The sequence below is a fragment of the Rhinichthys klamathensis genome, unplaced genomic scaffold (assembly GCF_029890125.1).
Source record: "Rhinichthys klamathensis goyatoka isolate OS25496 unplaced genomic scaffold, OSU_Roscu_1.1 h1tg000090l_1, whole genome shotgun sequence".
Lineage (NCBI taxonomy): Eukaryota > Metazoa > Chordata > Actinopteri > Cypriniformes > Leuciscidae > Rhinichthys > Rhinichthys klamathensis.
The window spans coordinates 2,292,081-2,317,740 of record NW_026606629.1 but is presented as its reverse complement, the minus strand read 5'-3'; the positions used below and the strand labels follow the sequence as shown (position 1 = coordinate 2,317,740).

Genomic DNA, 25,660 nt, shown 5'->3' with positions numbered 1-25,660 from the left:
CTGAGCAATGCCTGAACTTTGTATTTTGAGCACTTCTTGCGTCGTTCTTCCGTCTTCACGATAACTCGCTTGCTTTAGTCCTCAGATGTAAGTCGCTTTGGATAAAAGTGTCTGCTAAATGACTAAATGTAAATGTAAATGTAAATGTAAAATGAGCAATTCTTTAAAATGACAAAAATTAAAGTGAAAACAGAAAAGATAAAAATTAAAACCTAATTCAAAATATGAACACAAACTATAATAATACTGTATATTGATGATACACAAATAACACTGATACACACCTGGAGCACCAGGCAAACCTTTTACTCCTTCAAAACCAATTTGTCCGTTATCTCCAGGAAGGCCCCTTACACCTTTAGTAGCTCCAAGAACTTGGCCAGGTTGTCCTGTTAGGCCTTTTGGACCCGGAAGACCTGGAGCACCTTGGTATCCCTTCTCTCCAGGCTCACCTACAGGACCATCTCCCTGAAGGAAAAACAAGCATGCAGATACATCTAAATTACATACTTTGGTTAAGACTGGCATCAGAGTTAAAACTTTTCCTGATCAATATCACGGACGTCACTACAGAATGGACCGTGCACATCAATACAGATTAGTGTTGTTTTGAAGTGTTTTGAAATTCAAGACTCACAGGAGATCCTCTAAGACCTGGTTCACCATCTTCTCCACTAGGTCCAGGCCTTCCCTGCACTCCTGGGAAACCAACAGCACCTGGGTCCCCTGGGTCACCAGGTAATCCTGCATTTCACAAGTGCAGACAAAATATTACAATTTTCACATCGTTGCTTTCAGGAGGAAACCTTGTATGTCCAAACCGCTACTTTTCAGAATTGTTTTATTTTTATTTTTTATATAATTAAACACTGTGTTGTCAAAGTTGATATTGTGGCTTTATATATGATCAGACACTTACATGTGTCATTATATTATTAACATTTTACCAAAAGCAAGCTCACAAGGTTTTTGACCAGCGAATGTCAGATATATGTGTTTTGTCCATCATTAGGCTGCATTTGAGGCACTAAGTACAGTGCATCATATTAGGTTCTCTTTCAAGGGAATATAGACGTCGCACCATGGTGTTGACGCAATGGGATTGCCTTCAACGTGAAGCGGTGTCTGAGTCATGTGTAGTACACGCTAAGCCATTGGCCTGTGACGATGGCAGAGTACGCAACGACGTGCGTGCTTAATCATGCTTAATCATTTCTACAAATAACACCTGCACGTGAGTGTCAACAGCTTCTTGTTTTCAGACGCCGCTTTGTCTGTCACTGTGTGTGCAAATCTGTCTATTTTTCTTAGAACAGGAGTGGAAAAAAAGGAAATAAATCATGTGCTATTCCTGGGGACGACAAACACGAGTTGTGTGTTCTCTGTCTCAGAGTGGAGCACGTTTGATCAGCTCTCGAGGGAGCGAGTGCGACCGGCAGGCGGTCTACATCTTCCTCTAAGACGTATGAGAAACTGCTAGAGGTCATCACTCGTGCGGTGGCTACATTAAATATCGAGTGGCCCGATTAGAAGAGGGAAGCGGCGTGTAGTAAACAGGACGAGCACTTCTTTACTAGCAATCGGGCCCAGCCACCCAAAATGAACCTCCCCTTTCCTGATCTTCATGATGAGATCTTGAAGTCATGGAAAGCTCCTTATTCTGCCCGTGTTCATAACCCAATGACGTCAGATTATTCAACTATCATTGGGTTTACTGAGCATGGGTAATAAGTTGATGCCTCGGGTAGAAGAGACCCTCACAGCCATGCAGAGTAATGTCTTTCTTAGTGGGCAAGGCTTATGAGGTGACAGGTCAGGCTGGTGGGTCCCAGCACACCATGTCGGTGTTACAGGCCAACCAGGCTAACCTGCTCAGAAAACTTGACACTGGTGAGGACCTTAGCCCCAAAGCGGTTAAATAGACCCACATGGCCACAGATCTCCACCACTAAGCAGATGGCCCGTGCTATCGACTGTTCTATGGCTGCTTTGGTGGCTACGGAGAGGCATCTGTGGCTCAACCTTTCGGGGATATCGAATAAAGAAAGAGATTTTCTGCTGGGCGTCCCGATCTCGCCATCTGGCTTGTTTGGCGGCGCTGTCAGTACAGTCATCGACGGGTTTTAGGTAGCAAAGCAATCCGAGGCGTTCCGGAAGTTCATCCCTTGCCGGATTCAGCAGGCTGGTCTTTCAACCGGTTGACATTAAAACTTATTGTATCTCACATCCAATACGAGGATTGGTTTGTCACAATAGATCTGAAAGACACATAATTTCACATCGAAATTTTACCCATTCACAAGAGGTTCACTTTTGGGGGGCAGTGGGAAGCGTACCAATATCGGGTTCTTCCTTTTGACATAGCCTTGTCTCCTCAATCCTTTACCAAGTGCATGGATGCAGCCCTGGCTCCACTGCGACTCCAGGGGATCCGTGTACTTAATTTGAGTCAAGTCGCAGGAGATGGCAGTTCGACATCAAGGTATCGTTCTCGCTCACAGCAGGAATTTAGTTTGCTCTGGATGGCAAACTGCTTTCCCTGAGGGCAGTTTACATCCCGGGACACCTCAATACGGGAGCAGACATCCTGTCGAAGGCAAAGGCTGAGGTCCGGGATTGGCGACTCCACTTTCAAATAGTGGAGTCCATATGGCAGAAGTTTGGCAGGGCGGAAGTGGACTTGTTTGCCTCCGAGAAGTCAACGCACCGTCTCCTTTGGTTTTCTCTCCATCCTCTTGCTCCTTTGGGGCTGGATGCCATGTCACAGACGTGACAGGGAGTTCTGTCAAGAGGGGTTGTGGTTAATTTTGGTAACCCTGTTCTGTCTGGCCTGATCTCTCCTTGAAAGTTCTCCATGGGAGATTCCAACCAGGAGGGACCTTCTGTGTCAGGCTTGGGGGACATTCTTTACCCCCTGACCGGAAATCTGGAAACTGTGGTTCTGGCCCTTAAAGGGGTACCAGTTCATAGATTCTGGTCTCTCAACCGATGTTATTGATACCATCCTAAATGCTAGAGCTCCTTTTACTAGAAAGCTGTATACTCTTAAATGGCATCTTTTCTCATCATGGTGTGAACAATGCCATCTTAACCCAGCCGACTGCCCAGTTGATTCAATACTGGAGTTGATTCAGTACTGGAGTTTCTTCAAGAGCATCTCCCAGTTGGACTGACCCCCCCCTACCCTTAAGGTTTATGTGGCCGCTATTTCAGCTTGCCACAACCAGATTGAAGGGGCTTCAGTGGGGAAGCATGCCCTGGTGTTCGGTTTCTTGCGTGATGCTAAACAGCTGAGGCCTGGCTGCAGCCCGCAGGTTCCCTCATGGGATCTCTCTATTGTATTGGAAGGGTTGTCAAATGCTCCCTTCGAAACCTTGGAGTCAGACTCTGTGAAGCTTCTGACTCTCAAGGTAGCTTTGCTTATTGAAGTTGATGTTAATCAATTATGTTATTGAAGTTAATCAAGTTGATACTGCACCCTAGGCCTATGAGGTGCACGGGGTCGCTTCGCCTCTAGGAGTTAGGACCCATTCTACCCAAAGTTTTGCTGATTCTAGGGTGTTAGCAAGAGAGGTGTACAATGTTCGTGCTGGGGTAGACTTGTCCTCTCCACACACATTCATCAGGTTTTATAGTGTGGATGTGGAGTCAACCCCAGGATGTCAGGTCCTCTCAGGATGAGGCCTTCCTTTACTACAGTGCTTTTGCAAACTTCCACAACCTGTATGCAGGCATCCTCTCAGTATGGCAGCATGGGTATTGTCGTTGCCATTGGGTGAACACCATGACGTGGCGTCAAAATACACATGGTGCCATACTTCAAGTATGCCTGAGCAACTTCTTCAGACAACTGAATCTAGTGACAATCTCCTGCAGGTGTTATTTATAGAAATTATTAAGCTATCATTGCGTCACCTGACTTCGTCCCAGGCCAATGGCTTGGCGTGTCCTACATGTGACTCAGACACCGGGTCACGCTGATAGCATTTCAATTGCGTCAACACCATGACGCGGCATCTCGTTCTATCTTTTGGTCAAAATCTCATGTTATAAAAGATGAAGTGCTATACACAGGCTATTTAAGACAGCATTAGCTATGACTTGATGACAAATGCTAGACTAAGACACTCTTCTCCGCTACAAATATACTATAGCCTTTATATATGGTGTTTCTTGAGTAAAGAAAACGTTGTACTTATTTAAAGAACCAGTTCAGTATTTACCCTTGCATTGCAAACAAGCAGAGACAGTCTAAACATGTGCGACACTTCATTCAAGATTGAGGCGGGGTGGAGGTATGAGGTTTTACTACAGTTTTAGGAGCCAATGGAGTTACGAGGTTTAGTCAAAAGCTCTTTTTAATACTTTTCATTGGTTAAATACTTGCAAAACCCACAGATGTAAAGGGTGACCAATAGTAATGATTATTTAAAAAAAATTAAATAAAAGTGATGAAATACAGAGATATGGAGGTTCCTGCCCGACAGCAACAATGTACTTTCTGTTTGTTTCCTAAACATATAACGGATGACTATTGCACCTTTCTGTATAGCTGCTCTCATCTCTCCTTTTCTGCCTTTGGGTCCAGATAATCCACTAGCACCATGATGACCCTGCAAATCGGAAACATCGCAAAAGTTAAATGGATTTAATTGGATAATGTAAAGATTTCATATACCTTGTGACCTTAACAAGGCATGACATCAAGGCATGGTGTATGTCTACTTACAAGTACACCATCAACACCTTTGGGTCCTGCATCTCCCTGATCACCCTGCTGACCCCACTCCCCTGCCATTCCAGGGTCCCCAGCATCACCAGGAGGGCCCGTAAGGCCAGGCTGGGATTTTACACTGCATTCACACAGACCATGGTCACCTGATCAAATGATAAAAACATAACCAATATAGCAGGATTAGCAACTGACAAATATCAAACACCTTCTATGTTCATAGAGAAGATAGAATAATTTATGTCCCTGCTCTAAAATAAAAACATTCCCACAATGCCATGTACAACATGACATGATCTTGGCCATGCAAATAACCCTAGCAGTTTATTAAAAACTTAAAGCAACTTTGTTTCCACTTATCTTACCCTTTGGTCCCTTTTTTCCTGCATTCCCTGGACGTCCACGTTGTCCGGCTGGGCCTCTGAAGAAGTCTTCCACTGTATAAAGACATATTAATAGTTTTTAATAAAGTCTTTAGTTCTAATTCAGTTTAATGTAACTTTAAGATAAATCACTTCCATCAGAGTCATTTTGGCCATCACAGTCAATAATCCTGGGCTATTTTTTGAAGCAATAGTCATACAAGTGGGGAGAGACTGAAATCTTCAGTCAAATGGAAAATATTATATTTAATAATTGCACCACACACACACACACACACACACACTATATACACTACTGTTCAAAAGAACAGTCAGATAAGGTCAGTAAGATTTTCTTGAGCAGCAAATCATCATATTAGAATGATTTCTGAAGGATCATGTGAATTTGAAGACTGAAGTAATGATGCTGAAATTTCAGCTTTGCCATCAAAGGAATAAATTACATTTTAAAACATTTTTTTATTAAATAAATGGAGTCTTGGTGAGACTTTCAAAAACATTAAAAATCTTACCGACCACACACTTTTGAATGGTAGTGTGTATACAAAAAGTACTTGCTTTATTAGCATCACACTTATCACACTTACATGACCCCTTGGGTCCAGGTGGTCCCTGAAATCCAGGCAGCCCATCGGAGCCAGGCGGCCCAGACTGAGTGGCAGGATTACCAGGTTCTCCAGCTTCACCTTTGCCTCCCTTTGGTCCCCGTGGTCCCTCTGGACCCCACATATCCACTGTGGATCAGAGAAACAATCATATCAGAGACAGAATTTGGTTAAAGTAATGTCTAAAGCCGCGTTTCCATCTAAATTACCCGGGAACTTTTAGAACTAAATTACCCGGGAACTTTTTAGGAACTTTTTCCCCCCCAGACCTATTGCTGTCTGCATTTCCATCGCGGTCTAAAGTACTGTGAAGATAAGGCAAATTAGTCTGGTGACGTAGGACTGCGACTATCCAGTTCTCGCTGAATTTCGTCCTCCGCATATGAGCTTAAAGGTACAATATGTAGGAATTTTTCACCACAAGAGGGCGCAGTTACCAACAATAACAAAGGCGAAGCTTGGTGACGCTATGAGGGAGAGTTGAACGATGGGAGATGTCGTTTTCACCATCCAGAGATGTTATGGAATTAATGAATCATGATCACGGATGAGGTAATTTATTTGTTTTTGTGTTACCTGTACGTCTGATTGCAATATTTTATGTCACCATAATGAATTAACTGCAAGGAATGCGAAATGTTATGCTATATTATCCTGTTACAGCTATTTGTCAAATGATTTGTTGGGTTAATGCTGCGCAGTTTTACATGTTTATGGTTAATGCCGTGTTGTTTTACGTGTTCAAACCAATCGTACTCAAAGTAAATTTGAACAAACATTTGCAAGTAATGGCTAAATATTGTTTAACAACACATATCCGATTGTATTTAATTGCACTGCCATAATCTCGGTCAAAAACACAAGTGATAAAAAGCATTACCAAAGTACAAAGAGCAATATAACTGTGAATTTTCATCAGCATAACGATCACTAGATAGTTTTTGAGGTGAATCAACATATGCATAATGATTGATCTGTCACGTCATATAGGCCTATGTATCTCGCATTGTTTATAAGTGATATTATTGACAGTTGCATGTGTTGCAAGGAAACACAGATACATCCTTTTGTTTTATGTACATTTGCTCACCTGTCTAATAAAGTATATGAAAGAGCGGTGTTGCTCCAAATTAGTCGCGGACGTGGAGCTCTCTGTATCTCGAAAACGCCACGCTGATATTGATCCTCATTTTAGTTCTCCTTTTTTGTCCCAAAGTCTGCTTGCCATGGTCCATAATGTTTGAACGAAACAATAACAGCGTGCAGCTAAACATTACGCACTACACAGTTGTCCACGTCTGTCGCCATGGTTACACAGCAAAATATCCAGTGTAGTTTAGAGTTGTTTTTATGGTGTTAAATTATCAGAGTTAAAAAGTGTTGATTCTGGTGTTAATTTGAATTGCATTAACACTTGCAGAGTAAATCAGTGGCCGGAGTCAGCGTAATTACAGCGAGTTGACATAATTGACACTGGTGATGAGTTGATCCGATTTCCGGTTCTTGCACATTATTTCCTTTTTCATTAATGGCGGACGACCACGAGGAGAGGAGTGTTCAAACAGGTATAATATGTTTTAACCAATTTATTTTTTAACCAATTTTCTTGTTTAGTTTACATTTATCACCATTTAGAATAATATTAATACATTTCTCAACATTGCCTGAGTGCTAACATAATTTCCTTTTAGATAACACGACAGACCGATCGGACCTCGAGGACGTTTTGTTAGTTCACTGGCAAATTGAGGTAAGAGTTGCATAGTTTATGTTAGTTAGCAGTTGTAAGCTTACGTTTTCTTATTTTTTAGAATCTGGGATAGATAACAGTGTAATTTCTGTGATTTGTTTAACGTTAACTGTTTAATTACTGCAAATTGCGTAGCATCCACATTCTCCCTTCTTGGGGAGCCCTCACGTTATTTGTTTTGCCAAAATAAGGCATTGTAAATGTGTAATGCATTTTTATCTCCAATATTTCAGTATAACTGTGCACTTGTTCCACAAATAATCTCTGACTGTTTAAGTGGGCAGCAGTAACGCGCGAATCTATTATTTTTTAACCTTGAACGCGCCGCTTCGGTAATCTGGTATTTTGAAGTAAGTTATAGGCCTACGTTATAGCGTTTACTCTTATCTACAAGGTAAAAGGCAACGGAGATAAATTATCAGATAATCAAGCTCTAATGGTGTGTTCACACCGAACGCGAGCGTCAAATACGCGTCTATCGCGTCTAGTTAGACGCTTGAACATTCGCTCGAGTTCAAATTTTTCAACTTGCGCGGAAGACATTCGCGGCAAACGCGTCGCCCAGTTCGCGTCATTCGCAACGCCCGGCGCGAATGATGTGTCTATTCGGGTCTTTGCATTGACTTTGTATGTAATCTACTCGCGCAAATAATTAAATTCGCGTTCGGTGTGAACACACTATAAGGGTTTTGCCTAACTTTCTGCCAGTGCATATGAACTGTTTGCTCATCATATGAGACACGTGTTTGACGTGCACGCTTCATCTGCAATCGTATGCATTTATGAAAGTAGATATACGAATTAATTTGCTGCAACTTCACTTGTGGGGTGACAAATGGAGCTTCTTACAACAGCAGCTCGTAGGAACTTCTTTAATATTAATATCTTCATAATCTGCATTTTTCTTGACCAACAGCTTTCATCATGCTGGTTAAAGTTCAGTATCAAGGTGTAAAGAAATTTGTGAAATTGCTCAGCGATCGTACGTTCCAAGATTTTCTCAATGAAGGTAAGTGAAGAAGCTTGTGCTACTTCTTAGAAATGTACTTAAGTCATATAGCAATATTGTATAAGCCCACTCAAGTCCACAGGGCTTGTGCATGTTAACACTTTACAATAAGGTCTCATTTGTTAACATTAATATGCTAACTAACTTTATGATTAGTTAATAAAAGTATAACTGCTTGTTGTGTTAATTTTAGTTCATAGTGCATTCATGTTAAAAGAGACAACTTTTGATTTGTATAATGTATTCAAAAATGTTGATTAACATTAACACATGCCATAGAAGTATTGTTCATTCTTAGTCCATGTTAACTAATGAAACTTTTTATATATATATATATAATTTTTTTCATGTTATTGTTAAAATTATTTTCAGTTAAAAGCAAATTTGGTTTGGCAAGAACAGCAGCTCTTCAAGTCTTTGATGTGGAAGAGGACATCTTTCATGAATTGATCGAAGGCAGTCCACATTTATGCCTAACTGTAAGATGTCAAGAAGAAAATATTACTGCTGGTTTGTCTGATGGTAAGTCTATAATAACACTTGAGACATACTTTTAAGGACTCAACTGTAATCCCGGGGACAAAATGCATTTGGGTCAGATAAACACATTTATCTTTAGCAGACACTAATACAAAAAGGGATTCATCATGAGATGGCAATGACATGAGAAGTGCTAATAATGCATACATTGTCTAAAATAGTCCAGGTTACAACATTAGCTAGATACAATTAAGTGCTCACTTATCAGTTTATTGAATATTGTCACAGATTTGTTTGGGTTAATATCTAAAACAGGGAACTGAAGTTTTTTAGATCCAGTGATGAAAAGGTGGACAAAAGGATCTGGTGGTTAACAGTGTCAACTGCAACTAGATATAGCAGAATGAGAATTTACAAGGGTGTATCCTTATTTTTATTTTAAAGGGTTGGTTCACCCAAAAATGAAAATGTCATTAATTACTCACCCTCATGCCGTATCAAACCCGTGAGACCTTCATTCATCTTCAGAACAAAAATAAAGATATTTTCAATGAAATCCGAGAGCTTTCTGAACCATCCATATAGGCAGCAACGTAATTACCACTTTCAAGGCCCAGAAAGGTAGTAAATACTTCGTTAAAATAGTCCATGTGACTCCAGCGTTTCAACTTTAATGTTATGAAGCAACGAGAATACTTTCAGTGGGCAAAAACAACGACTTTATTCAATAATCTCTTCTCTTCCATGTCATTCTACTACACTATCCATGTAGTAAAGAGCAGGACAGCACTGGGCCATGAAAGTTGCAATGTTGTTGCTGCCTATGGATGGTTCAGAAAGCTCTGATTTTTAAAAAAATATCTTAATCTCTCTTTCCGAATATGAACGGAGGTCTTTTGGGTTTGGAAGTAATGAGGGCGAGTAATTAATGACAATTTCAATTTCTTCTAAACTAACCCTTTGATTTGATAAAATTCTTGCTTCAGAAGTAAATAACATTTTGACAAAGCCCTTTTTGATTTAATGCCTTTAGAGAAAACATTAAAATTATGTTTTGCTTTTCCCTGTCAAGAGTTTTCACCCACAAGATCCTCAACCCCCAGCACATGCACTGATACTCTTTCACTCTCTTCAACTGACCATGAAGAGACCGAGAGAGCAGTGCAAAATCAAACAGCAATGGTCAGCAACACTTTTAGCATAGACGCTGAAAAGGCAAAACGGGTATGTATACATGTTTTTCCTTATGGTTAACTTGTCCTTATTATTCTTTCACCATTTTATTAGTCTTCATGTGTTCACCTGTATGTGGTCATGTTTAATCAGATTGTCCGTCATGCACTGGAAAAAAAATCTGGTGGTGAGGAAGTGCTTGAAGAATACCAGACAACTAAAACTTTAAAGCACAGCACCAGACGTCAGCTTGTTAATATTGTTGTCAGTCACATGACAGAGATTCATGGGTAAGACTTCAATGCACAAATGCATGAAATACACACAGCTGTCAATTGATGTAGAAAACAAGGTTAAGTTTACCATTAACCATATATATTTTTTTACATTGCAGGAGGATTCCCACCCGCAAACAGCGGGAAACTTATGCTTTGGGCATTATTTCTCTCTTTCCTACCCTGAGAGACCCATTTTCAACAAAGGGCTATGTAAGAATCTTTTGTATTGATGTAATTGAAATACAAGTTTGACATGAAGTTAAATGCTCCTTTTTTGTGGCATGTAATGGCAGTTTCTGTTAATATCTATCCATGTAACACAATGATTGTTCAGATTTTTCAAAAATTGTTCTTGTCTTTTTGACAGGAGCATTTCTATGATCCGGAAAAGGGAACAGGGTTCATCTCCTGGCGCCTTAAAACTTTGTCGAGGAAGAACCCAAAATGTGTTCGCTTGGAGATGACTGAAAGTGGGGGACCAAGTCGACGAAGGAGGATAGATGATGTGCAACAACTTGAAGGAGATGCATGCAGAGAGGCAATTTATTTTCTTATCCACACAGCTGATGAAGCTGAAGTTATGCAGAAGATGAAGGAAACGTTTAAGCATAGACAAGAACTGGTACATAATCCTGAAAGATCAGCTGACGTCCTTGATGTCTTCCCAAGATATTTGGATGTAAAAGGATTGGTAAATAAAACATTTATTGTACTTTTCAAAGATTGTTTTAAGTGTGTTTTAGATATGCCTGGTTTTTTTTTTTTTTTTTTTTTTTTTTTTTTTATGAGGTTACACTAACATAATTGCTACTTTGACTCATTTGTTCATAGATTTATCACTCTTGCTCGTACATGCCTTTCAGACATGGTGATAGATTTTGAAAGAATTCAAGTAAATACACATTCATGATTTCTTAGTCTATCAAAACATGCGCACACTATCCATTTTGGTGCTAAAGGATGAAAAAGTCCCAAGTAACCTCTTAGCAATCTTGTAATATGCTTTGTCATTAGATAAATCAGGACTTTGCTCTGCTGTTCAATGCTGAAACATCCAACAAGTTTCTTAAGAGGTGGGAGACGGCATTCAAGCAAAAGATCATCAACGAAGCCAAGTCTCTTACTTCAACAGCAGAAATGCGGTGTCTTCTCAATGCAGCAGGTGGACAAGGATCTGAAAATGGTTGGCATGATTTGTGAGGATGTCATAATTTCATATTTGCTCTGGTTTCTTGTTGTGAGCACTAAATCTTTTTTCTTTTTTTTATCTTAAATCGCCCACCAATCCCTAAACATCTACTTATTCAGATTGGGACAGTGACATGTCATCTGTCCTGCTGCTGTTGCATCTCCTGCCTCCTCCTCCAGGGAGGAAGAAGACTAAGATCAGTCCAACAGAGGCTGTTGACAGACTTGTGCATTTCCATAAGGTAAAACTTACAATACTGTTTCAAAGTCATTGTGAACATTTCAATTAAGATTTGGGTTATAAATCCTAAAATGCAGTGGTTTTCATTCATGGTCCTTGGGACTGAACCCTCTGCACATTTTGTCTCTCTGACCTGACAAGCATAAAGATAGTTCACCCAAAAATTTCACCCTCAGGTTGTTCCAAACCTGTATATATTTCTTTGTACTGCTGAGCACAAGGGAAGAGCCTGTTTACAAACTTTCTTCTAAATATCATTCTGTGTGTTCAGCAATACAAACAAATTTATACAGGTTTGGAAAAACCTGAGTGTGTGTAATGACAGAATTTTCATTTTTGGGTGAACTAACCCTTTAGTTTAGTTCATGGAGCTCTTACCTAATGAGGTGAAGATCTGAAACAGGTTTGTTGAATAAGGGAGACATACAACGTGTAGAGCCGTTGACCCACAGGACTGGGATTGAAAATCGCTGGCATAATGTGACTTGTCTAATTGTACCTTTTAGAATCTCTAACTAATTGCATGCATTCAGTTGCATTCTATTGACCTACAGCTCTCGGATTTCCATGTACAACTCTTTGTTCTAATGAAGTAAGTCAGTCAGTCAGTCACATAGCTTGGTTTGGCTGAGGGTGTATCAGCAAAAGGTGTTTTTGTTTTTCTGGTGGTGGTGGTGGGAGGCGGGGGATTCCTTTAATGGTGATCCTTTCATTGTAATGCACAAAGCATGATACCAACTGGTTTTGTCAGGCACAAATTGGGTGAAGGTGTGTCATGGGTTGTTTTGTTTTTTTCGTTTTGTTTTTTTGGTTCATTTGAATGTGAGCAAGTTACCAGTACCAAGTTTAATGCATTAATCCTTTCACATGTAATTCGTTTTTTTTCCTGTATCTTTAATCTATTTTTTTTTCCAGTCCTGCACTAGTATTGAAGGCCTTCTCAGTGGGAGGGAGGGCCACCAGCCATTTCTTCTGGGATCAGGAAGGATCAAGGGCAGGATCGACCACTTTTACGTCACTGTAGACAAGCGCCTTATCCCTTGCTCTGGAACCAGCTCCTTAAGTGCCTTTGCTGAACTTTTCAAAGTTCACTATGTCTTCAACTTGTCCTACGAGGAAGCCCTGGTCAACTTCTTTACCTTCCTGCAGACCACAGTTTACAACATAGATGTTGGTCTTTCAAGTAGGGCTGCAACGATTAGTCGACGTTGTCGACAACGTCGACAATAAAAATTTGTCGACAAATATCTTTGTTGTCGAGTAGTCGTTTGATCTCACGTGACCTAATGTAAGGGCCTGCAATCCCGCGATTTGAACGCTACGGCGCTGTAGCGCTAGAGTGTAGTGCAGCCCTTACAAATGCTATTGCGGTAGAAGAGAAAACAGCGCGAATTATGACAGTGCAAACGAATCCGAACTAGCAAGGTTTAGGTTTGGGAAAGTTTCACAAAACTTCAAATCAAGAATGCTGTCGTGTGCAATGTTGAGGTGCAAGAGGAAACATCCCGGCAAAAGAGGAGCCGGTGAGAAGTGAGTGTTCTCCAGCTGGAGCTAACTAACCACCAGCGGCAAATCTCTCTTTATTAGAGAATGCAATACTACTAATAATAGTAATAATATTATCAATAGTAATATAATTACAGTAATGTGATGACTTATTTTGTATAGAATAAAGCTTGATCGAGCTTAGGAGTCAGGGCTGTTTTTATTATTGTAACACTATTAGTATATTAGGTATTATTATAGTCTTATCACTTGCCTGTATTTTGTTCAATAATCATGAAGACTTACAAAACGAGATGTTATATCCTTCCTATGATATAGGAAGAATATCACGGCAGTCACTTTATCATACTATAAATTAAAAGGGAATGAGAACGTCTCTGTCAGCTCAATTGTCATGTAAAAAAAGATTGTAATTTTATAATTATAATAATTGTTTGCAGATTAATATTTTACCATTCTTTGTGTCCTGAAGTAAATGTCCCTTTTTCTGTTTCAGTTCTAAGAAAAGCAGTGGGCCTATTAAACAATGCTTAGAGAGCATTTGTGTGTGATTTGAGTTGGACCGAAATCTGAAAACTTAAAGAGAATGACCTGTTTAGTTGGCTCAAAGTTCATTAAAACAACTATTTCAAAAGCTGAAGTGATTTTCTTTTTTTATATTATAGTTAGAAAATGTATAACTCAATGTTTTAACTAATTGGAAAAGCTGAATAATCGTTCCAAACTTACTGATTAGTCTGCGAAATAATCGACGATTAGTCGATTAATCGTTCTAATAATCGTTAGATTAATCGATTATCAAAATAATCGTTTGTTGCAGCCCTACTTTCAAGTGAGTCTCCCAGAGTAAGGGAACTGCGTGCAAAGCTTTTAAATTAGTTTAAATGTTACAGTGTTTCCTCTGTAAAAGTTTGCATGCAAACAGCCACTCTTTGATAGCTCATTTAAGAGTCACACACAGTTTCTATCCTTCGTTAAAGTTTAAGTTGTTGTGTGCGCAAAGTGGCTGTAGTCGGCAGTTTTGCTCATATTCTGGGTTTCGAAAGCATTTGAACCGTTTTCATGCTGTTGATGGCTGTCCTGCTTTTGAATTGTCATCTGGTGAACTGTCATCTCAAAATGTTGATGATAATCAGTCAATTCTTTGTTTGTTGGAGAAAGTGATCCCCAAGTTGCTCTCATTGAGAATGTTACCTTTTCCAGGAGAGAAACAGCAGATATGTGCCTCAATTGTGGCCAAATTACAGTGCAGTGGAGTAGCCAATAGCTTGGTATCATCAGTTGTTTCAGACCTTGAGGACCTCACCACGGAACTGCATAGCCAAACTCGTCAAGATGTGATTTCTGTCATTCCTCTTAATAACCCTGTCAGATCAGCTGTCGAAGATAGTTTAGAGCATTTTGAGAGTCCCTTTTCCATGTTTAACACTGAAACTAAAAGAACTAATTATTTCGTTGACAAATGGGGTGTTGTGGAGCCGGTTGAAATTGTGCTTGGCATGAGATATGACATGAGGAGAAACAAAAAGACTGGATGTTATGATCAGGTCCCAGTAAAAGATACATACGTGTATGTCCCAATTTTGGAAACATTAAAATGTATGTGTCGAAATGTAGATGTATGTACTCTGCTGACAGAATTTACAGGAATGCCGAAATCACATTTTGAGGACTTTTGTGATGGAAGTTACTTCCAGAATCATCCCTTATTCTCAAAACATCCCAGTGCTTTACAAATTCAGGTGTACTACGATGATTTTGAAACCGCAAACCCTCTTGGCTCTAAACGTGGGGTACACAAGGTTGGTGCTCTTTATTTTGTGCTTCGAAATTTACCTCCCAAATTTAATTCGAGACTGATGAATATCCATTTGATTGCTCTATTTCATGCGCAAGATGTGAAAAAGTACGGTTTTGACCCCATCTTGGAACCATTGATTCGTGACATAAAGATTCTAGAGACGGATGGTATTGAACTACCCATATCAATGAGTAGAGTTTATGGCACAATATGTCAAGTAATTGGAGACAACTTGGGGATGCACTCAATACTTGGGTTCACAGAATCATTTAGTGGACATTACTCCTGTCGTCTATGTTTAACTGAAAAAGCTGATGTCCAGTTAGTTCACAATGAGGATGATTTTAGGGTTATTTTGCGTGATCGTTCAATTTATGAACAGCACTGCCGTAAGTTAGAATCTGACCCTCAACTTAAGTCAACACATGGCCTCAAAAGAAACTCAACACTCAATAGTCTGCAATATTTTCATGTGTGCCACAACTACTCTCTAGATGTGATGCATGACCTCCTGGAAGGAGTTGTGCAATTTGAAATGAAACTACTGTTTGAGTATCTTTCAGAAAAATTTGTTACACGGAGTGAATTGCTCTCCAGAATATATTCATATGATTATGGATATTTGGAGAGAAAAAATCGTCCTACAAAGGTTAATCTAGAGCACAGCGGAAATAGCATAGGGCTTAATTCTATTCAGGCACTCTGTCTTGTCAAAAACATTCCATTGCTGTTTGGTGATATTGTACCCTTAGGTGATCAAAATTGGCATTTGCTCCTACTCTTGCTTCAAATTCTAAACCTGGTGTTTTCCCCTTGTATTTCTAAAGGCATGACTGTCCTCCTGAAGTATTTAACAATTGAGCACCATGAATTATTTAAAGAGTTGTATCCACAAAAAAATTTGCTGCCCAAACACCATTTTATGGTGCATTATCCAGCCTGTATTCGCAAAATTGGACCGCTAGTGCACATGTGGAGCATGAGGTTCGAGGCCAAGCATAAAGTTTTTAAGAATACACTAAAGAATTTCAAAAACATCACCAAATCACTGGCAAAAAGTCATCAAATGTCAATAGGGTATCTTTGGGAAACGACACCATTGAGTCAAGTTGAGTGTGGACCAATGAAGTCATTTTGTTGGAATGATGTTGACAATGGTGAAAAGTTGGCAGGAATGCTACAGAATCCCATGCAAACAAGCATGCATTCCATGAACTGGGTCAAAATAGATGGGACAGAATATAGACAAAACCTCATTGTATGCAATGAAATTGAGGATGAAATTCCTGTTTTCAGTCAGATTCGGAAAATACTTTTCATTGACAGCACTGTGTATTTTGTTGTCGACAAACTTTTCACAGAACATTTTTCAGAACATTATCATGCATTTAAAATACAGAGATGCTGTGAGTTGAGTGAACTTGTAAAAGCCAACAGCTTGAAGTTCTACAGGCCTTTTGATCTGCAGTGTTTATATGGGTCAGATGATGGGGAATATGTTGTATCTTCCTTTGTGTTGGTGTAATTGTTGCATCTGTGTTGTTGAAAATAAAATTTCAAACTGATACAGCGTGTCGACTTATTTAACTGAATGCACACATGCATTTTTTTTTGTCAAATACCGATTACACAATTACCTTAATCAGGGTTTGTATGAACACTATATTAGTGCTGAAATAAATCTCTTGGTGTTAAGATATTGACACACCTAGTGTAGTTTCAACACTAACTTAGTGTAAATGAGGGGGGCGGGGGACACTAATGGTGTTAACGGTGAACACTGACAGTGTTGTTTTTACACTAAGCAAGTGTAAAAAAAAAGTAACACTATTTAAAGTGTAAGTTTAACTCTATTTAGTGTGGACCTATATAAACCCCGAAAAAGTGTTAATTTTAACACTGTGCGTGTTAATTTAACACTTTCAAATTTGCTGTGTACGTCATGGCTATGGCAGTACGAGCATTTTTTTTCCGGGACGGCCACTTATTTAAAATTGGAATTTCTCTGAAATAAAAAATCTTTGGAGACTTTTGGGATATTGTAAGTACACAACTGCAGGAAATATATCACACTGTGCAAGTGAATTTTGGATATTTTATTACAAAATTCCTACATATTGTACCTTTAATAAAGCCTGAACCTCGTCGTCGGCCCATCTGTCATTTCTTTTAAACTCCATTGTTGATTCGAAAAGCAAACAACTCTTACTGCAGGCATTGCAACAGACTTTTAAAAATGGCCATGCTTTCCCAGGCCGCCAACAGGATCGGGCTCGTGTGGAACCCTCCACCGTGTCCCGAGCCCTCGAGGCTGGATGATTGGTTTTTCGGGGTGGCGCGTGCTGGTTCTCAGCAATCCACCACGTTCCTTTCTTCCCGGAGGTGCATAAGGAGCTCACTGGGTCGTGGACGGCACCTTTCACTGCCTCCTCCCTCACCACCCTTGATGGCGGGGCGGCTGAGGGTTACACGTGCGTCCCACCAGGTATGCAACTGTGCCCTAACTCCACTTGGCGTGGAGAGCCGTGTCTCCCTTCCCGGGCCTGTAAGTACTCGTAGGACTTAGCCGGCAAGGCTTACAAGGCCTGTGGGGAAGACGCCTCTGCCATACACGCCATGACGTTGTTGCAGGTCCATCAGGCCAAGGCACTGAAGGACCTGCATGAGGGTGGTCATGATCCTCAAGTTCTCCAAGAACTTTGTGCCACGACGAACCTCGTGCGACGAAGGTCACCGCGCGGTCGGTGGGTCGTGCGATGTCCACTATGGTGGTCCAGGAATGCCATCTCTGGCTGTGACTGGCTGACATGAGGGAGACCGACAAAGTCAGGTTCCTTAACTCCCCCGTGTCCCAGACCGGCCTCTCCGGCGATGCGGTCGAGAACTTCGCCCAGCAGTTCTCGACTGTACAACAGCAGACTGAGGTGATTAAGCACATCCTGCCGCGGCGGCCAGCTGCTGCCTGCGGCCCCTCAGTCTTCTCATTGCTGGGGGCGTCCTCCCACCAGCGGTACCCAAATTTGCAATAAAAGAGCAGTTTCTTCCATCTCTGGGTCCGAAGAGGGCCCGGAGAGCAGTGGGGGGAGAGAATCCTCACCACTTTCATCCGCCTCTATCGCCAGCGGGCAGTATCGTGCAGTTCGAGAACACAACCAAGCATCCTCCTGCGCCTCCTGCCCAGTGGAACCAGGTAAGTGTTGTACAGCACACCCAGAGAGAGCCTCCCGAGCCGCGTCCCTGCGTTCCACCTCGTTGCCCCAATGCTGGTACACCTACGGCCCCACTGCTGGTACGCCTACGGTCCCTATGGTCCCGCTTGTACGGTCTCTGCGAGCCTGGTTAGCGCTTCCCAGTCCGTCTCGCTGGCTCATTTGGACCATCAGGCTATGCGATTCAGTTCGCCCGGCGTCCCCCCGAAATTCGGGCCATCCACTCCACTACAGTAAAAGAACAGCCAATGCCCATGTCTTGCGAACGGAGATCGCAGTCCTACTGGCGAAGGACGTGATAGAGCTGGTCCCTCCAGCCGATATGAGGTCAGGGCACTAGAGTCCCTACTTCATTGTACCCAAGAAAGGCGGTGGGTTACGACCGATCTTGGACCTGCAAGTTTTGAATCGGAGTCTCCACAAGCTACCGTTCAAAATGCTCACGCAGAGACGCATTTTCGAAAAGCATCCGTCCCCGAGATTGGTTTGCAGCGATCGACCTAAAGGACGCGTACTTTCATGTCTTGATTCTCCCTCGACACAGGCCGCTTCTGTGCTTTGCGTACGAGGGTTGAGCATATCAGTACAAGGTCCTGCCCTTTGGGCTGTCCCTGTCTCCCCGTATCTTCACGAAAGTCACGGAGGGGGCGCTTGTTCCCATGGGAGAACAGGGCATTCGCATCCTCAACTATCTAGACGACTGGCTCATACTAGCACACTCTCGAGATCAGTTATGCAAACACAGGGACCTCGTGCTCAGGCACCTCAGCCAGTTGGTGCCATTTTCGGTCGACGAATCGTGCCTAGAGTTCGGACTGGGTGACTGTTGTACTGAGACCCCAGCCTGGCTATGTGCCCAAGGTTCCAACCACTCCCTTCAGGAGGCAGACCCAGCCCTGGCTTTGCTCTGTCCTGTCCACGCTCTGCGTCTGTAATTGCACAGAACTCAAAGTCTCAGGACCTCAAACCAGATCTTTGTCTGTTACGGAGGCCAGCAGAAGGGAAAGGCTGTCTCCAAGCAGAGGATGGCCCACTGGATAGTGGATGCCATCGCCTTGGCTTACCAAGCACAAGGCATTCCCTTCCCGCTCAGGTTGCATGCTCACTCCACGAGAGGCGTTGCATCCTCCTGGGCGCTGGTACGTGGTGCCTCGGTAACAGATATATGTAGAGTTGCGGGCTGGGCGACACCTAACACGTTCGCTAGATATTATAGCCTACGTGTACAGCCGGTCTCCTCCCGTGTTCTCACCCTAAACGGGTAGAAGCACTGAGAGGCCAGGCTCTGTCGGCTTGCTGCACCCTACTGTGCACCCTTATTACTCCAGTGTTAAAATCCTGTTGAGTCCTCCAACACCCTCGGCCCGGACGTGGCTGAGCATCCGGCGCCAGGCCATTATCCGTTGAATCCTTGAGAACCGGGTCTAGGCTGGGTCAAATATGTGTGACCCTGCGGGGATCCCATATGTGTATTCTTCCACGGCTGCTCCTAAACGGAAGCCTGTGTCTTTCCCTTGGGTTAAGTCACCCAGTTTTTCATATGCAGTACAACCTTCGGGTTAGTCCATATGTATATCTCCACATAACTCCTTCGGGGAAGAATGTGGATTCCGCAGCATTCTCCGCACACTTTCCCAGTGTTATCCAATAATCTCACTGTATGGGTTATCATGGAACAACAGTGACTGATACACTCTGTGTAAGCCTTTTCCTATCGTCCTTCCTGGCAAGAAGGGGCAAGTGGCTTGCACGGGGCGCTGGATGGGGTCAGCAGCTGTGGCGCTTTGTTAGGGATTCCTATTCGTCGGTCACGACGCACGTGGAGAGTGACCAACTGATAGGGAACGTCTCGGTTACATATGGCAACCCTCGTTCCCAGAAGGAGGGAACGGAGACGTATGTCCCGTCGCCACATTTGCTACAGCCCGCTGGGGCAGCCAGGTTACCGACTCGGCTCCTCAGCAAAAGGCTGAGGTGCAATCGCACCTGCTGCTCGTTGTGTGCCTGCGCTGCGTGGCGGAGCAGCTGTTGCAGGTGATTGCACGCCAGTGTGCATTGGCTCGTTTGGTTTCACTCTGGCGAGATTCCTATTCGCCGGTCACGACGTTCGTCTCCGTTCTCTCCTTCAGGGAACGAGGGTTACCATATTTAACCAAGACATTTCTGTGACAACAGGTTTACATACTTACAAGACTTAAAAGTTTGCAAGCACCATGAAGGCGAATAAATAATGGCAGAATTTCCATTTTAGATTGAACTATCAGTGTTTAACTGTCAGACAAGGCTCAGTCATGAAATACCTGGTTGTTGTTCAGAGGGAGGGGGTCCTGGGGGACCTGGCTGTCCTTTAACACCCTTAGAACCATAATTTCCAATTAGGCCACGCTCCCCTGGAGATCCTGGAGGACCCACTGTATTAACAAGAAAAACAGACAGAAGCAAAGAAAGAAAAATATTAAGAATGTAGTGAAAAATTGTATATTGGAGGTTAGACTAGGACTACTCAAATACCAAACATTTAAGGGGCCCTATTATGTCCTTTTTCAAAGTCTTGATTTTGTTTTTGAAGTCTACTAGAGTAGGTTTTCATGATTGAATGTTAAAAAATATTATTTTTCACATCATTTACATTATTGCAGCACCTCTCTTCCCAGTCTGTCAGTTACACTCTGTTTAGTTCCTGTCTCTATGAAGCCCCTCCTTCCGAAAAGAGCACTGTGGTTTGATTGGTCCGCTGGTTCAGCTGGACTGGTGTGTTGTGATTGGTCAACCGATTCGAGGGTGTTTTGGAAATGTCACGCTCCTTACCATAACCGCGAGTTTCAACACACTACTAACACAACTCAACCGGGCCTCGACGCTTTTTTTGCATATGCCTCGGGTGGGACTTATCTAAATGAGGGATATTGTGACGTTCCCGGAAGAAAACTCAAGACTACAATCGAGGCACTTCAGGGAGATCAGAAACAGTATTTATAGAGAATAACTGATATAGAGAATAACTGATATAGAGAATAACTGATATAGAGAATAACTGAATAACTGATATAGAGAATAACTCCTTTTGGAGTGACGTTGTGCTTTGAAACTCTGTAGACATTTTTCATTATCAAACAGCAATTATACACACTAAAGAAAGTTGAAAATGTAAAAAAAAAAGCATAATAGGACCCCTTTGAACACCGATCAGTGCATTATTTTTAGTACCTCCATTATCTTCAACTGAACCTCCTATCAGCTCTCCGGGTTCTCCTATGTCTCCCTGTTGAATGATATGAATTTAGGTCATAGAACTTATGATGCAGATTGATTGGTAAGGTATGACAAGATGTAGGACTAAACCAGAAATTAATTTATTACCTTGCGGCCAGAAGTTCCTGGGAAACCTGGTAGTCCAGTGTCACCCTGTAGGAATGGAGAGAGACTTGAAAAAGGTTTAATTAAACACAAATGCTTTACACTGTTGGGAAATTGATCAAAATGTCATACCCTCGGTCCTGGCCAGCCATTTAATCCTGGGTTTCCCTGTAATTAATAGTAATTGGTTACATTGTATATATATAATATATATATATATATATACTGTATATATATATAAAGGTTAAATATGTGTGCACATCCAAAAACCAAAATGAACCCAAATGGGCTTTTTTTTTTTTGCACATTTTGATAGACTTTGCATAGCGTTAAAAAAGAGATTTCAGCACTTAAACAATCATACCCGTTGTCCCGGAAATCCTGACACACCAGTCTCTCCTTTCGTAGATATGTATCCCTGAAACAAAAAAATAAAAAAAGATTATCATTAAGATATTGCCAAGTCTCTTTTGGTTCATTCAGTGGTTAGTTACATTCCCAGCTATTTTCAAGTCACATACTGCTCTTATCTGTTTGAATGAGGAAAGACCATCTGTAAAACTCAAGATTACATTTCAATAACATATTTCAAATGACCAATACAATCAATGTGATCCAGCTACTCCGAACGTCAATCAAAAAGAACCTTTTAAGGCGAGACACTACAGGTGAATAGGGTAAAATTTTAAAATAATAGATATCACCATGAAACTTCCTCAGTTGATTACTTACACAAGTATATAAAAAAAATGTATTACAAGTTTTTGAAATTTGTTTGTTTAATTATGCAAATTAGGCATTATCTCATTAAATATGCGTGATTTTGCATATATTTTCGGTAGATAGATCTGAACATATGATAAAGCCAGGTGCAAAATTCTTTTTTCATTTTGTTTACACACAAGATAAAAATAAAAGTTCAGAGGGATTTGAGGATATATGCTTTAATTACCTAGGAAATCAAAATATACTGTCCATAGCCTTAAAAAATCGATTTTCGCCATCATTTTTTGATTAAAATGTCACATAAATCAGGCCAGGAATGATTTATTAACAAATCCCTCTGAAAATATCTTCAGAATACTTCTAAGTGTATAACTGGAAAGTTTGGTGTACATAGGTGCTACATAGGCTGAGATGTTTCTACTGGAGAATGACAAAAAACTCATTTTGAGAAAAAGGCATTTAAAGATTTAAGTAGGGAATTTAATACATTTCTATTGGAAAAAAAGGCTCAAAAACAGAATAAATGCTCAGGCCCTTAGTAATAATAATATATAATATTTCAAGCTCATTAAAACTGATTATTTAATAACATGGCAGGCATTTAAGGCCTACAACTGCAGTAACTCAATGAATTAACATTGGCAGAGTACACCACGTGATGCGTCTGAGCGAATCACGTTAGCAGAAACCAGCAGTAGCCAATGAGATTTCGTCATTTCTTTAAATCACCCTTTGGACATTCACGATTGGTTACTGATAGAAAGGAAATGCCCATATTTGGGTTACATAAGGTTGTGCAGGAGACTCAGAGCTTTACAGCGATACCGCTCATGACAGACTTCAGTAAACAGACGGAGCGCGGCATGTCGCGCTGGAATGCGAACTTCTTGGTAAATTCGGGAGAAACTTACTGTCGCAAGTAAACAAAATGTAATAAAATAAACATCTTAATGTATATTTTCAACGTTTTCTTTATAGCAGATTGAAAGAACACATATTGAAGGAGTAAACTAGCCCAAAATCTCAAAACTGATCACTGCATGAAAAATCGATGTTTTTGCCTGCCGTGTCTCGCCTTAACTGAAAGATGGGGCTTTTATTCCAACAACCACCACATTAAGAATTACAATTTCTCCTATGTTTTTCTCCTAAGTGGTTTGTCTTCTTCTATTGTTTCTGACTATTCCACAAATATAACATGAACATCCTTGTGTTAAAGGAATGGAAAATTGTGTGCAAAAAAGCTCAAATGTAACCTACCAAATCTCCTGGTTCACCTTTATTACCCTTCCACCCCTTTTCACCCTGTTAAAGAAAACCAGAAAATGAACAGAAGTTGAAAATTACAGTAGCAAGATCATTTTCTCCCCCTGAGAGAAAATATTTGTAATAAACTTAAATCATGTTCTTCCTGCCTGGAATTCTGTAATGTTTGGTCTTGTCTGCGAGTAAGTTCCTGGTGGGCCTGGCTCTCCAATGTCCCCCTGAGGTGAGTATATGAAATTCAGATGGGTTAACAGTGCAGATTAAACAGAATAATATTAGTCTGACACTGTGATATATGACACTAAATATTTGTCTTACCGATTCTCCTTTGAATCCTTTTAATAGTTTACTGCTTTCACCCTGTATAGAGGCGACACATGTACATTAACATAGATGTTCATTTACCAAAGTGATTGTAAATGATTGTGGGATTGTGATGCCATAAAAATATACCTGTTTGAATGTAGTTTTTAAAAAAAATAAAATTAAGCAAAATATTGTGTTTTATTACCTTTTGTCCTTTAGCACCTTTACTACCAGAGGGACCCTGAAGAAAGATCATACAGTGAGAAGAAGAGATAGTAGGTTTGAAATAAAACAAGCAGTATAATTTTATGGCAGATGCTAAGTGCAAATAGTGATAGATGCTATTTAAACTAAGTGGAAATAGCAGTACTTTCTTTGCACTAAGGGTAAATATAGATGCTATTTGCAGTTTTGCAATTATATACCAATTAAATACCCATTAAACACTTTATTCTCACTATTAAATACCCGTTAGGCACTTTCTTCCCACTTTTCGAATATCATTTTGATTAAAATATTTTTTTAGCTGATATGTGATAAGAAAAAGGAGAAGAATTAGTTCAGAAAAAAGCCGATTCCAACTTGGGTCGGTGGTGACAAAAGCTACTTTCCACGCCACCGTTCGTGTAATCAGATAGGTTCCTTTTTGTCTGGTTTAATCAGACAATGTGATACAACCAATACAACAAATAGACAAATAGTCCAACAAATAAAAACTCAGTAATTTTATTGTATGGCTAACTCACCCAAGGTCCTTGATATCCTGGCAGTCCACTGTACCCTGGGTTACCAGTTAGTCCCTTTAAGAGTGAAATTAGATGTTTCAGAAAACACATCTATCCCTTCATCTTTTCATCCCTGATTGCTCAGTTTCTGATATCACAAGATGAATAACGAAACTTACAAAAAATCCTGGAACACCTGGTGGCCCTGGATCTCCCTGTAATACAACAGAAAAAGGGACAAAGTGACAGGAAACCATTCCTATTTTTTTTTATTACTTAAACCTAATGCATTGATGTAAACTGCATTTAAACTAGTAAAGGTCCTCTTACTGTCAGGGTTCTGCCCTGGCAGCTTTGTCTGTGTTGTCTTTGTTTCATGTCTCTATGTTTGTGTTGTGCTTGAACATATGGTTGTGTTTGTGTTGGCCATGTGCTCCTCTGTTCCTGCCTCCTTGTTTCCCTGTACCACGCCCTCTTGTCAAGTTGAGTCCACATTTGTCTGAGTGTTGTCACCTGTTCCTCATGTTCTCTGCTCCCTTGTTTGAGTCCTCGTTTACCTGAGTGTGTTCACCTGTTCCTTGTCTGAATGTGCTCACCTGTTTCTCCTGTTCTTAACTCCCTTTATATGTGTGCTCTTTCCCTCATGTGTTGCCAGATATTGTGCTACTGTGTACTTCTGTGGTACATAGTTTGTTTCTTGTTACTAAAGTCTATAGTGTTTTATTTGTAGAAGTTGTTTAGTGCTTTAGTTCTGCCATCAGTCCTGTCTGTCTTGTCTCCTGTGTCTCTACTTCCAGTTAGTGATGGCCAAATGAAGCGTTTCGAAGCATTATTGCTTTCTGATACAATTGTGTCGAAAATGGTTCATTACTCGAAGCTTCATTCAGATAGAAATTGCAGCACCATCTCTATGGGATTAGATTTC

General features: G+C 41.0%; 2 protein-coding genes across 2 annotated transcripts in view; one reads left to right on the top strand and one right to left on the bottom strand.

Annotated features, from left to right (window-relative positions):
- Nucleotides 1-25,660, bottom strand: part of col4a2 (collagen, type IV, alpha 2) — a 191,705-nt gene that overhangs the window by 36,166 nt on the left and 129,879 nt on the right. Inside the window, exons 9-25 of the mRNA XM_056251804.1 lie at nt 24,915-24,950; nt 24,757-24,810; nt 24,216-24,251; nt 24,023-24,064; nt 23,854-23,922; nt 23,699-23,743; nt 22,077-22,130; nt 21,845-21,880; nt 21,716-21,760; nt 21,563-21,617; nt 20,656-20,766; nt 5,703-5,849; nt 5,098-5,169; nt 4,730-4,878; nt 4,541-4,613; nt 638-744; nt 285-468 (exon numbers count right to left, since the gene is read on the bottom strand). Coding sequence (XP_056107779.1) covers nt 285-468; nt 638-744; nt 4,541-4,613; nt 4,730-4,878; nt 5,098-5,169; nt 5,703-5,849; nt 20,656-20,766; nt 21,563-21,617; nt 21,716-21,760; nt 21,845-21,880; nt 22,077-22,130; nt 23,699-23,743; nt 23,854-23,922; nt 24,023-24,064; nt 24,216-24,251; nt 24,757-24,810; nt 24,915-24,950 — 1,315 coding nt within the window. The remainder of the gene's footprint in view (nt 1-284; nt 469-637; nt 745-4,540; nt 4,614-4,729; nt 4,879-5,097; nt 5,170-5,702; nt 5,850-20,655; nt 20,767-21,562; nt 21,618-21,715; nt 21,761-21,844; nt 21,881-22,076; nt 22,131-23,698; nt 23,744-23,853; nt 23,923-24,022; nt 24,065-24,215; nt 24,252-24,756; nt 24,811-24,914; nt 24,951-25,660) is intronic.
- Nucleotides 10,055-12,837, top strand: LOC130085842 (uncharacterized). The gene is made up of 6 exons (XM_056251806.1): nt 10,055-10,183; nt 10,286-10,422; nt 10,527-10,620; nt 10,778-11,101; nt 11,425-11,593; nt 12,755-12,837. Exons 1-6 carry the CDS (start codon nt 10,139-10,141, stop codon nt 12,763-12,765), a joined length of 780 nt encoding a protein of 259 aa, XP_056107781.1. The 5' UTR covers nt 10,055-10,138; the 3' UTR covers nt 12,766-12,837.